General features: G+C 62.7%; 1 protein-coding gene across 6 annotated transcripts; it reads right to left on the bottom strand.

The window, feature by feature from the left end:
* Window positions 1–2189: 2189 nt before the first annotated feature.
* BRAT1 (BRCA1 associated ATM activator 1) lies at window positions 2190–12217 on the bottom strand. 6 transcript variants are annotated; one of them, XM_065923713.1, is made up of 15 exons: window positions 11992–12217; window positions 11214–11394; window positions 10986–11128; window positions 9590–9744; window positions 7610–7757; window positions 6786–7176; window positions 6402–6518; window positions 6102–6193; window positions 5316–5434; window positions 5054–5240; window positions 4775–4848; window positions 4127–4229; window positions 3677–3775; window positions 3367–3542; window positions 2190–3063 (listed from the first exon to the last, which is right to left on the bottom strand). In XM_065923713.1, the coding sequence occupies exons 3-15, from the start codon at window positions 11110–11112 to the stop codon at window positions 2392–2394; spliced, it is 2460 nt and encodes an 819-aa protein (XP_065779785.1). In that variant the 5' UTR covers window positions 11113–11128; window positions 11214–11394; window positions 11992–12217; the 3' UTR covers window positions 2190–2391. The 6 variants fall into 6 exon arrangements, with proteins under 6 accessions (XP_065779785.1, XP_065779789.1, XP_065779788.1 ...); XM_065923717.1 differs by having other exon boundaries at window positions 2190–3060; XM_065923716.1 differs by having other exon boundaries at window positions 7610–7754.
* Window positions 12218–12600: the final 383 nt, after the last annotated feature.

Raw genomic sequence — 12600 nt, 5'->3', positions numbered from 1 at the left:
AGCATGTGGGCTGTCCACGGGCTGCCTGGTGCCTGAGCCTGGGGATGGAGAGGACCACTGCCGCCTCCTGGGAGCCCGCAGCACTTAGGAGAGGCGGGGTGAGCCGCCCAGGCCCTGTGATGTGTGGGAGCAGGTGGGCGTATTCTCAGAGCCTGGCTGAGGCAGAGCTTCCTGTTTCCCTCCCCTCGGACACCTGTTTGCAAACAGTACTTCCCGGGTAACCGCACCTCAGTTCAGTTCAGTCGCTCAGTCATGTCCGACTCTTTGCAACCCCATGGACTGCAGCACGCCAGGCCTCCCTGTCCATCACCAACTCCGGAGTTTACTCAAACTCACGTCCATCGAGTCGGTGATGCCATCCAACCATCTCATCCTGTCGTCCCCTTCTCCTCCCGCCTTCAATCTTTCCCAGCATCAGGGTCTTTTTCAATGAGTCAGTTCTTCGCATCAGGTGGCCAAAGTATTGGAGTTTCAGCTTCAGCATCAGTCCTTCCAATGAATATTCAGGGTTGATTTCCTTTAGGATGGACTGGTTGGATCTCCTTGCTGTCCAAGGGACTCTCAAGAGTCTTCTCCAACACCACAATTTGAAAGCATCAATTCTTCGGTGCTCAGCTTTCTTTATAGTCCAACTCTCACATCCATACATGACCCCTGGAAAAACCATAGCTTTGACTAGACGGACCTTTGTCTGTCTCTGCTTTTTATGCTTTTTAAGCATAAGTCCATAAAAAGCAAAGTCTCTGCTTTTCCATATGCTGTCTAGGTTGGTCATAGCTTTTCTTCCAAGGAGCAAGCGTCTTTTAATTTCATGGCTGCAGTCACCATCTGCAGTGATTTATCGCTGTTTCCATTGTTTCCTCACCTACTAGGTCGTTACCGCAGTGACTTTTCGGTCCCTGGTGCGGTCTGCGGGCTTCTCTTGCTGTGGAGCAGGGGCTCCAGGGCGCAAGGCTCTGTGGTTGGGGCGCACAAGCTTAGTCACCCCATAGCATGCGGTATCTTTCATGACCAGGGATTGGAACTGTTGTCCTTTGCATTGCAAGGTAGATTCTTAGCCACTGGACCACCAGGGAAGCCCACGCTTTTACTTCTAATACTAGTAATTTGTGCCTTCTTTTTTTCTTAGCCTGGCTAGAGCCCTTTGTTGTTTAGTCGCTAAGCTGTGTCTGACTCTTTCTGGACCCCGTAGACTGCAGCCCGCCAGGCTCCTCTGTCCGTGGGATTTCCCAGGCAAGAATTCTGGGGTGGGTTGCACTTCCTTCTCCAGGGGATCTTCCCTACCCAGGGATCAAACCCTCATCTCCTGCATTGGCAGGCGGGTTCTTTACCAATGAGCCACTAGGGAAGCCTGACTCGAGGCTTACTGACTTTCTTGATTTCTTCTAAGAACCAGTTGTTGGTTTCATGATTTCCTCTATTAATTTCCTGCTTTCATTGATTTCTGCTCTAACTTTATTTCTTTTCCTGTCCTTACTTTGACTTGAATTTGTTCTTTTCCTGGTTTCCTAAGGTGGAAGCTTAGTTTATTGATCTTAGATCTTTCTTCTTGTCTCATACATGTATTCAATGCTATAAATATCCCTCTGAGCACTGTTTTGCTGCATTCCATAAATTTTGATAAGCTATAATTTCATTTTCATCCAGTTAAAAATATTTTTAAGTTTCTCTTGAGACTTCTTGACTGTGCAGTGTGCTTTAGAACACTGAGACTCACGTCCGGGAGGCAGACAGTAAAATCCCCATTTCACAGATGAGGAAGCAGGTTCACCCAGGGCCACATGGCCGGGAGATGGCAGAGCTGGGCTGGGGTACCTTCTGCCCGGTCCCGAGGACCAGCCTGGAGCTAGACTCGGCTGATATCACGAGTGACTCTGTTGCCTGGCCAGTGAGCGCTGAACTACTACGAGGTCGGGGGGCTCGGAGACTGAAAACCTGGCTTGGTTGGGCCTGGGGTCACTAGCCTCAGGGCCCGGGGCCAAGGCCACACTCTCCAGCCTGAGCTGTTGGCTCTCTGACCCTGGGTGTCCCTGGGGCATGGTGGGATCCAAGCAGAGGAACCCCCGCCCCAGGCCAAGGAGGCACGTGGCCCCTGCGCAGAGGGCCCTCCCCGGCTGCGTCTCCGAGCCCCACGGGGCCTGGGGCTACCCCTGGGCCATCTTGGAACTGTGCTGACTCACTGCCACTGTCACAGGACATTTATTTTGTATAGAAAATAAGCCATTTCTTCAACAATACACCAAATTGGGGACTCTTTGACCTTGTTGGGCTCGCCTGGTCCTGGATCCCGAGGGTCCCCTGTGCACCCAGCCAGACCAGGGTCCCCAGCAGGGCAGGGCCTGAGGAAGGGCCGTGTGGCCACAGGGTCCTGGGGAGGTGCCACTCAGCCGGTCAGTAGCAGTCAGCCTCGTTATCTCCCAGGACACCCACGGTGGCCAGCATGTCCTGCAGGAGGGACTGGGGACTCCTCTCCACGTGGTCACTGCTCTCGGCCAGGGTGTCCCGAAGGGCCTCTAGGTCCAGGGACCTCAGCACGGCCAGGATGGCCTCGGGTGCCAGCTCCCCCAGGGGCTGACCCTGTTCACCGGCCCGCCACCTCCGCAGGGCGGCCTCCACGGGGGCCACATCGGGACTCTCCCCCGCCTCCTGCGGGCTGCCAGAGGGAGCAGCCTTGGCCCTCAGGAAGAGGAGGAGGTCACAGGATTTCTGGGCCACAGGGCGGTCACAGTCAAACAAGGACCGGAAGGCGAACTCGAAGAGCTGGACCCGGCAGAGCGCCCGCAGGGCCTGGGCCAGCGCGCAGGGCGGGGCCGCCCCGGGGCCGCAGGCGCCCAGCAGCTGCTGCAGGAACACCAGCGCCAGCTCCAGGCCCTGGACGCGCACCTCCCAGTCCAGGTCCCCGCTCGCCGCCTGCAGCACTCGGGCCACGAACCGCTCCCGGTCCTCCGCCACGGCCACGTGGCCGTCCCGCAGCCACTCCGTGAAGACCCGCATGGCGGCCCGCCGGGGGAACCCCTCTGAGTCTGTGGTCAGGACGAGCAGAAGCTCCTCGAGTGGGGTCTTCTGGAAGACAGTGCGAGGAGGGTGGGGGGGGCCGGGGGCCGGTGCGGCAGGGCGGACCTCTGAGGGACCCCCGCGGGAGCGCTGGAGCTCGGCCTGCTCTGCCTCCTTCAGGCCATGTGCCCCTGGACCCCCCACTATCTCACCTGTCAAACAGGGGTGGCTATATCCAAGTGACAGGGGTGCAGGAGGCCGAGCGGGAGACTCAGGGGCCCTGCCCACACCCGTGGCAGGCCCGCGTTACCCCGGCTGTCAGGGCGCTGGCCAGGGGCGGGCCGCGGGGCCATGGGGCCCACGGTGTCCTACCTGTGGGCCGGCTGGGTGCTCAGGGCTGGAGGGGGCGGCGTGCAGCCCCCGGCTGGACAGCTGCCCTGCGGCGGCCACTGCGCTCGCACGGACGTAGCTCTCGGGGTCCTGCAGGAGCTGGCTGGCGAGCTTGGGCACCTCTGAGGCCAGCAGCGCCTGTCTGAAGGTGGCCTGCCCTGGGGATCCAAGCAGCCACAAGCAACAGTGACCAAGCGCCCAGTCCATGGCCCCGCCTCGTTCCCCCAAGGTTCCCATGACCTGGGGGCGGCGGGGTGCCAAGGCTGGGCCGGCCCCCAAACCCTGTGCTCACCTCCCCAGTGTCTGGTCATCTGGGTCAGGAACTCAAGGCCCGAGTCCCTCACCTCCCAGCAGGGGCTGCACAGGCGCTTCTGCAGCACAGCCAGCAGCTCTGGGGCGGGGGGACAGCTCAGAGGGGCCTGCTCACAGCCCCCCGGCCCCCCACACCGACCCCCGCCCAGCCCCCACCCCGCGAAGCCCCGGCCCCCCACACCGATCCCCGCCCAGCCCCCACCCCACGGCCCCCCGGCCCCCCACACCGACCCTCGCCCAGCTCCCACCCCGTGGCCACCCGGCTCCCCACACCGACCCCCGCCCAGCCCCCACCCTGCAGCCCCCTGGCCCCCCGCCCGGCTCCCGCCCTGCAACCCGTCTGCCTGCGGCCCCCCGGTCAACACCCCCCACCCCCCGCCCCACCACTGCATGCCCCTCGGCTCCCGGGGAGGTGGAGGGCAGAGATTACCTCTGAGAACCAGCTGGGCGTGGGGCTCCAGGTCACAGCAGCTGGGGGGCACAGCTGAGCCTAAGAGCCAGCGGAGTGTGGCCTGGAAGGCCTTCTTCAGAACCTGGGGTGGCAAGGCAGGCAGGGGTGAGCCGGCCCCCGCCCCACCCAGCGCCCTCTGCGCCAGCCCGGCCCTGGGGTGTGCGATAGGGACGGTATGTGGGGGGAGAGGGAGCCTGGGCCCAGCTTCTGTGAGGCAGGAGCCTCTGGAGAAGGTGGACGGGCATCAACACGAGACAGAGAAGGCGGCGGCTCTCCTCGGGACCCCTGGTTCCAGAGACAGGCGGGACCACCAGGGCCTTTTCCTGAAGGCCTGCCGTCTAACTCCCCCCACCCCGCCGCCTGCTCAGCACACGAGCCGCTGACCCTGCACTTCACGGCGTGACAGCCCTGGGAGGACGGGGAGGCTCGCGGGGAGCCTTAGGGAGCTTGGACCCCGCGCGTTAGGCCCAGACAGATCTAGGCTCCGTCTTTCAGAGAATTCCTGGGAAGACTGGGCCCTCTCCCGCTTCCCACGGCCCAGCAGCCCCTCCCTCAACCTCCACCAGCGCCCGGCCCTGGCCGAGCCCCAAGTAGCTGCCTGCCCGCCCCCGCCTGCCCCACCCGTACCGTGGGGCTGGAGTCAGGGCTCACGAGGTACTCCAGCAGGACAGCAAACACCTGCGTCACCAACTCCCGGGGGCCTGAGACAGACGTGCATGGGTAAGGCGCCCAGCCTGCCACCCTGGGGCCTCCGCCGCCCGGAGGTGTCACCCAAGGGGAACGGCGGCACAGACCCCCTCAGTCAACTGAATCCCATCTCTCCCGGGAGGAGACAGGAGATGACAGCGGTCTCGGGACACCGCTGAGCAATGCACGAGCTGGGCAAGAGAACGCGTTCTCACTTACCCAGCCCCTGAGACAGGACCCCCAGGAAATCCAGGGCAGCTCGCTGGACGCGGACACAGCCCACCAGCATTGCGCACAGGTGGCCCCCCAGCTCAGAGCTGGGGGCTGCAGAGCCATTGCAGAACCGCAGTATCGTCACCGCAGCCGCGAGCAGGGGCGCCTGGGGCCAGGGCGAGGGGCGCTGGGGCTGGGGCGGGGAGGGAGCGTCAGTGCCAACCGCAAGTCCCGCCGCCAGGGTGGACGCGGGCCGGGCCACACCTACCAGGGGCTGCAGCAGCTCCAGGTGGGCCAGCGTGCTGCAGAGGAGACCCACGCACACCGACTTGGAGGGCGGGAGCGTGTCCACGGCCATCTGGTCGCCTGCGGCCCCCTCCAGCAAGCCTGCGGGCGACCGGACATGGGTCCCAGTGAGCAGGCACCTCCCGCGAGGCCACCGGTCACCGAGTCCCACCAGAGACCGGGCGGGAGGCTCTGAGCAGTGGCCTGCTGGGTGATGTGTGGTCTGAACCTGTCTGCAGGGCTCTCGAGCAGAGTTCCACTCTCCCAGCAGCCTGTGCCGGGGCTGGCTTATGCTGGTCAGAAGGCCCCTCTCTCCCTTGACATGGGGCTACTGGGCACAGCTGGGTCCCCATGTCTAACCCCCAAACCGTCACGCAACTGAACAAGACAAGCTGCGGTCGAGGAGACCCACTTTCCCGTCACAGAACAGACGGTCTGGGAGCATGAGTGCCAGGCCCAGGTGCCCAATGTGGGTCAGGAATGGTCCACACGGCCAAGGCCCCAAGAACCACCACCGACTGCAGGGTCAGCGGCTCTGGGGCCCCCTCGATGATGCCATGGGGCGGGGCTGGGGGAAGATGCTGCCCTAAGAACTCCTAGGCAGGCACGCGAGCCAGTCACTGCTGAGACGACGCCAACAGCCTGCCAGCTTCACTCTTGGGTGGGGAGGTGAGCCAGACACCGCGATGCCCACCGGCCTGCCCCGACACCAAGGACATGCTCAGGGTTCTGCCTTCCTACACCCGCCCGCCCTTCCCCAACAGCCTACCTGGTGTTCCGGGGGCCTGAGCAGCGGCTTCCAGGACACAGGCCAGGGGTCGGAGGAGGACACCGAAGGCCTGGATCCTCAGTGCCTGGGGACTGAAGACAGGACAGGGTGAGGCTGCCCGACCCGGGCACCCTGGCTGCCCTCCTAACACCCCCAGCGGGGCTGGGGCAAGGGGGCAGAGCCGGGGACTGGGAGACAGCGACCCTGTAAGCCTCCTTACTGGCACTCCACCAGGGGCAGGGATCCTGGGAGGCCCCCGACTCACTGCCTGCCCCGCACAACACGAACCCTGGCCCTTACCAGTCCTGCAGTTTCAGAATCCCCGCAGCCAGAGGCCCTGCCTGCATGGGGCTCAGGTGGCTGAGGGTCTGTGCTACAGTCTCCCACAGGCCAGGGTCAGAACTCAGCACGGAAGAGCTGCAGAGGAAGCCCCAGAAGACAGCGTAACCCCTCCGTCCAGCCCACACCAGGCCCGGAGGCGCTGGGTGTGACTGGTCCAAGACAGGAGGTTGTTCCCGGCGTGTGGGCTCTCAGACCCCCTGAGGGGTTACCCTGACTCGAGGCAGCCTTCTTGGGGAGCCGACGAGCCGCGGCCCCAGGTGTGATGGCCGCCCAGAGACCTCGAGGAAAACTAGCAGCAGCCCCCCGCCCCACCCACCCAGCAGCCGCGCCCGGGGGCCTGACCGGGCCACGCTGAGGAGGAGCTCCACGAGTGCGTGGGGGGCCGGCACGGGGTCCTTCTCGAGCAGGCGGGCCACGAGGGGGCTCAGCTGCACCCAAAGGCCCTGCGTCCAGAGGCCGTGGCAGTGCCCGAACGCGGTGGTCAGCACGTGCAGGGCCTGCGTGACCCGCGGGGCGGCCTCGGAGCACAGGCAGTCTTCGAGGTGACACACGATCCTCCGGGCACACGCCGGCCAGTCCCGGGCCTGCAGGCGGCCGCGCCCCTCAGCGGGACCGCGCCCCTCGGCGGGGCCACGCATGGCCAAGTCCAGGATGTGCACCAGCAGCTGCCCGGCGGCGGAGGCCACGAACAGGCTGGGGTCTCCCTGCAGGGAGAAGATGGTGTCAACAGCACCTGGGGGGGACAACGGGGCGAGGAGGGGAGAGAAGGGTTCAGCTGGGACCGCGGCCGCGGGGCAGCAGGGATGCTGGAGATGCCGAGGGGCCTCCAGCACTAGGACTCAGAGCCTGAATCCTGCCCACTGGGGAGGCAGGGTGGGAGGCCCAGCCTCCCCAGCTCGGAGGCTGGAACCCACTGGGGGTTCGCGGGGTGGGGGCTTGAGAACCCTGGCCACTTTGGAGCCTTCTAACCAGTCTCAGAGCCACCCCAGCTGCTGAGTCTGACCCACAAACCGCACAGCCTAGAGGGTCCCCCAACACTCGATCACCCCAAGTGTTCCTCTCAACAGCCCTGTGACACCACGGCCGCTCTCCCGTTCAGAGGAAGAACCCAGCGAGGCTCACACCGCGCAGGACGGGGAGGGCAGAGGTGCAGGCGGGGCACTCACCCGAGTCGGCGAGGAAGAGTAGGGCGCTGGGGTGCTGCGCCAGGGAGCGCAGGCCCTGGATCCAGCCACTGCGCACAGTGGGGGCCACCCAGGCCGCTGCCCCGAGGGGGCCCTGCTCCCCGAAGAGCCCGGGCAGCAGCTCCCCCTGCTGGAAGAGGAGGAGGAAGGAGCTGAGTGAGTCCAGCTCGGCCTTCCAGGGGAGAGAACTTGGGAAGGAAGGGCTGGGTGTCACACTCAGGCTCCAATCCTGTCACAGACCGCTCGCTGCAGGAGACCCTCCCGCAACACCCACCGGCAGAAACGCCAAAGGACCCCTCTGACCATGACATCCTGTGCCCGAAGACCCCCACAGGTCTCCACAGCCCACTAGGCTCTGCGCTTGGCACGCGGGGCAGGTGCCCTCCTCCAGATGTCCCCCACCCCAGACTCCCCAGCACACCCCGCGTGTCAGGCCTGCCCCGCACATACACCTGCTCAAAGCCCTTCCGACCCAGCTGCGAGCCCGCGGCCCCTGAAGCTGGCCCCTACCCCCCCGCCATGCCTGCAGCAGACACTGCCCGACTCCCCACTCACTGCCCATCCGCGCATGGGTGCCCACCTGCAGCACAACAGCACGCTGCCCTGACCCCCACCACGTGCCCGAGATTCCTGTTCCCCACGGGGCCCAGCGCGGTGAGTGGAAACTCGGGGGCTGCCTCTTTCCCCCGGAGCCCCTCCCTGGGCTTGTGACTTGCTCAGAGCCTTGTCTATCTTGACAATAAAATGCTGGTCCCCACCCTCGAGGGACGGGATCCCTCTAATCATCCCAGACTCCGGGTGAGGGATCCCTGGGCCGAAGAGACGCTCTTTCAGTCACTGGGGGATGAGTCTGACCCCACGATGGCCTTACGGGGCGCCGCTGCTGGTGGCAGCCCACAGGGAGGCCCTCTGTGGGATCACCCGTCATCTAGATAGCCCCCAGTTACAGCCCTCCTGGGGGCAGCCGGCAGCCAGTGGGAGGGCACCAACGCCCAGCCCCCAGCCTCATGTCGTCTGTCCGCGCACCCCCTGCCCCGACAGGGCCCGTGTTGAGCATCTCGCTGACAAGCGGCCCTGGGGGCTGCTAGACCCCCTGAGGTTCTGTGAAAGGGCAGCTGAAAAGCGAACAGGAGCCCAAGCCAGTGCCAGGGGCCCAAGGCGGGGGCAAGCTCCCTCTGCAACGCAGGGCCTAAACCTGCCGTGTCCCTTGTGCCCGTGTGCAGGGGCCCGCCAGCAGAGAGGAGGGCAGCCCCTGACCTGCGAAGCCTCCACAGCCACAGTTGGCTGTGGGAAGGGAAAAGAGGACGTGGAGAAGAGATGGGAACGGGGGAGCGCCCAGGAAGTCAGAGAAGCTGGAGAAATCCTCGTGATTGGGACTGAGCATTTGTTTTCAGAGAAGCAGATGGTGTGACAGACCACGCCACCAGCCCGACTACTCAGGGCCCACTGTGAGCCCTGCCGGTTCTGCGGGGTTCCTCTACTGAGCCTTCGCTGTCTCCTTGCCCGGAGACAGAGGTGAAGGCTCCTGACCTGCTTACCGGCCAGGGCTCTCAGGATAACCCAGACGTGATTCTGGAAACGCTGAGGTATGTACAGAAGGATGATCAGACATGAAGTCATTTCCTACAACAGGCTTTGGTGTAGAACACCCTGGAAAGTTTGCCCCACAGTTAGCTGGGGTAGGCGGGGCCCCGGGAGCTTGCACTGGTGAACTGAAGGACGCCAAAGAAGGCTGCAGAGGCCCAACCCCAGCTCTGTCTGATTCCAAAAAGTTCACCCTTCACCCCAGTCCGTTCCTGGTGAGTTTTTCAAAGGAGGACTCTACGCAGGAATGAAAACCCCGTGGAGCACGTCAAGGTAGGGGGCGAAGCGAGTTTCAGAGACCAGGGGCCATGACAGCCACCGGCTCTGTGCAGCTGCAGGAGAAAAGTGGGTCACACAGGTGGGAGAACCCAGGCTTACCTGAAGGTACTGGAAGCAGTCCTCCTGGGCTGCAAACGTCCCTGCAAGGCGGAGTGCGAAGGACAGGATCCTGGAACTCAGGTCCTGGGGCTTCCGCACATGGAAGAGCAGCTCCACCAGGCAGGGGTTTTCCTGCAGTAACAGGAGACTGGACCCTGGGGACAAGCCCAGCCGGGAAGCACGTTACCAGGGCACCATGCCTGCCTCCAAAAGGGACCGTCCTCCTGGCAACTCCCAGTCCTCCTCTCTCAGGCTGCCAGACTCAGCAGTCCGACCAGGAGGAAGCATCTGCAACAACTGCTTCAAAGTATTCGTTACTCTAATTCAACGACACCTCAACAACAGGCAAGGGGCTTGGACAGGAAATACAACGGCCAGCAAACCTGAAAAGACGTTCTGTCCCGCTGATTATGAAAAAAAGACACAAATAAGAGCAGCAGACAATCTTCACCTCTCCAGTGGGTAACTTTCTCTTAAATGGAGAGCACTAAAGCAAGACACACAAGGAACACGCGTTCTCCTCCAGACATGGCACCTGAAGTGTCTACACACCACAGCACCAGTACTCACAGCCAAGACATGGAAGCAACCTAAACGTAAGATCTGGTTCCACTGCATATACACAATGGAATACTACTCATCACAGAAAGAACGAAACAATGCCATCTGCAGCCACATGGACGGGCCTAGAGATTGTTGTCCTAAGTGAAGTGAGTCAGACAAACATCATCTGATATCACTTACATGTGGCAGTAAAAAAACGATACAAGTTAACTATTTGCAAAAGAGAAACATATTCAGAGACAAAGAAAACAAACCTATGGTTCCCAAAGGGGAAGGTGAGAGGATAAATTAGGAGTTTGAGATTAGCAAATACAAACTACTATATTTAAAATAAACAACAAGGGCCTACTGTATAGCACAGGGAATTACATTCAACATCTTGTAATAAACTATAATGGAAAACACCCTGAAAGAGAGAGAGAGAGAGAGTGTGTGTGTGTGTGCGCGTGCACACACACCTATTGTTGTTTAGTCACTACGTCGTTTCTGACTTTGTGACCCCATGGACTGTAGCCCGCCAGGCTCCTCTGTCCATGGGCTTCTCCAGGCAAGAATACTGGATTGGACTGCCATTTCCTTCTCCAGGGGATTTTTCTGACCCAGGGATTGAACCCGAGTCTCCTGCATTGGCCGGTGGACTTTACTGAGCCACCAGGGAAGCCTACATACTCCAACCCTAACCCTAATTTGTGGGTGAGGAAATATCATGAAAAGCAAGGGAGGATCTCTAAGATGTAGGGGGACGACCCCAGACAGACGGGCCTCTACCTAGCACAGGGGAGCCCTGCACCCTCCGGCCTCCGGGGAGAGTCGGCAGCCGCCCTCAGCATACCTGCATCAGTGACTGCTTTAAACCAGTCCAGCAGCTTCTCCAAACAAGTGTCATCTGCCACGGGCTGCCTGGGGTCTGCCAGGACGGCACAGAGAGCCGGGAGGAGCCGGGCGCACTCTGGGTCCATGATGGGGCTGGGGTTCCTGCAGAGGAGATGTCAGGCAGGGCTAGACCCCACCTGCCGAGTCACAGGCAGCCCCCAGCCCCACCAGGCCCCAGGACTTTCACCTCAGGCCAGGTGATCACTCTTCAAAGGGAAACTCCCAGCTGCCAGGACAGCGGTGAAGCCTCAGCTGGGGTGAGATTGGAGGTTGTCAAGAGCAAACTGGAGCCTTCCAGTCTGGCGGTGGAGACGGGAGTATGGAGTAAAATGCGGCCTCAGGAGCTCAAAGGCAGCCAACTCTGGACTCTGGTGGGAGGAAATGAGCGTGAAATTGATCTAGGCTGCAGGCCTGTCAGAGCCAGGGGCGCATGCGCGCTCTGGGGCCAGCCACGTGTAGGAGGCTGAGCGGGTTAGTCAGTCAGAGCTGTCGGGGTCTCAGTCCAGCTGGGAGGTGTCTGTCTGTCAGTCCCTCCCAGGGTCAGTGTGAAAACCCTGCAGCCAGCAGTGTGTGGAGGGGAAGGCGCTCTGCCCACTGCCGGTTCCTCCTGGGACTGCAAGCGCACCTGCGAGTCTAGCCTGGGAGGGGGCCCGGGAGCCCGTCGGTCCTGTGGTCAGGGAGGGCTCTCGCGGGAGGATGGGGGTGTCCAGTGACTGTCTGCCGGGGTCTAGAGCAAGCCTGGGGCGTCCGTCTGTCCATCCCTGGCCAGGCTAAGTTCTTGAGAAGGGCGCCCTCCCTGTGGACCCCACGGAGGACGCCAGGCCGGCGGCTGCGGTGGTGCTGGGGCCCGGTTCAGGGGCGCGCACGCGGGCCCCAGGCGGTTCTCCGGCCCAGGAGGCCCTGGCCCCTAACCTCGACTCCGCCGGGCCCTCCACAGTGACCGCGACCCCTCCCCGGGTGCGCACCTCACCCGCTTCGCTTCCCTCAGCCGCCGCAGGCCCCGCCCCGGGCCGCGCGACCTGCCGGGACCGGAGGAGGCGAGGACGGGGAGGACGCCCCTGGAGGCCACTCTGAGAGCCCCAAAGGCCCAAGCTCAGGGAACGGGCTCAGGAGGAGCGGGACAAGCCGCCGCCAAGCCCGTTACCCGGACCCGTCACCCGACCAGAGCGCTCAGAGGTGTGTGCACCGGAACCCAGCACGCTTTGCGCCTGGAAGGCGTGGCTTTCGGCGGAAGGGGCGTGACTATACGTGAGGGGCGTGGCCTCGCCGGCCGAAGGCCCACGTGTCTGGGCGGGCCACCGAAGCCAAACGCTAGCCGCGCAGCAGGCACACCTTCCTCCATTTACAGAGGGGTTTCATCCTGACTAAATTCAGAATGCACACACTGTCCCTGCCCCACCAGCGTCATCATCCTACCACACCACCTGCCCGGTGTGCGGACTCCTTCATCTGTGTCACACTGCGCGCACTCTGGAACCCGCAGCTGCTGTAAGCACTTTCGGTTCGGTTCAGTTCAGTTCAGTTCCGTCGCTCAGTCGTGTCCAACTCTTTGCGACCCCACGGACTGCAGCACC

Source organism: Muntiacus reevesi, chromosome 2 (genome assembly GCF_963930625.1).
Source record: "Muntiacus reevesi chromosome 2, mMunRee1.1, whole genome shotgun sequence".
NCBI classification, from domain to species: domain Eukaryota; kingdom Metazoa; phylum Chordata; class Mammalia; order Artiodactyla; family Cervidae; genus Muntiacus; species Muntiacus reevesi.
Note: the sequence above shows the minus strand (reverse complement) of the source record. Positions and strands in the feature narration are given on the sequence as shown.

What these genes read in the sequence shown, in the direction of transcription:
- BRAT1 (XM_065923713.1), bottom strand. Translation starts at nt 11,112, where the DNA reads ATGGACCCAGAGTGCGCCCGGCTCCTCCCGGCTCTCTGTGCCGTCCTG. An exon ending in TCAGGCCCCCGGAACACCAG is followed by an intron (nt 5,435 to 6,101) that starts GTAGGCTGTTGG and finishes GGTCGCCCGCAG; the next exon opens with GCTTGCTGGAGGGGGCCGCA. An exon ending in CGCCCAGCTGGTTCTCAGAG is followed by an intron (nt 3,776 to 4,126) that starts GTAATCTCTGCC and finishes CCCCCGCCCCAG; the next exon opens with AGCTGCTGGCTGTGCTGCAG.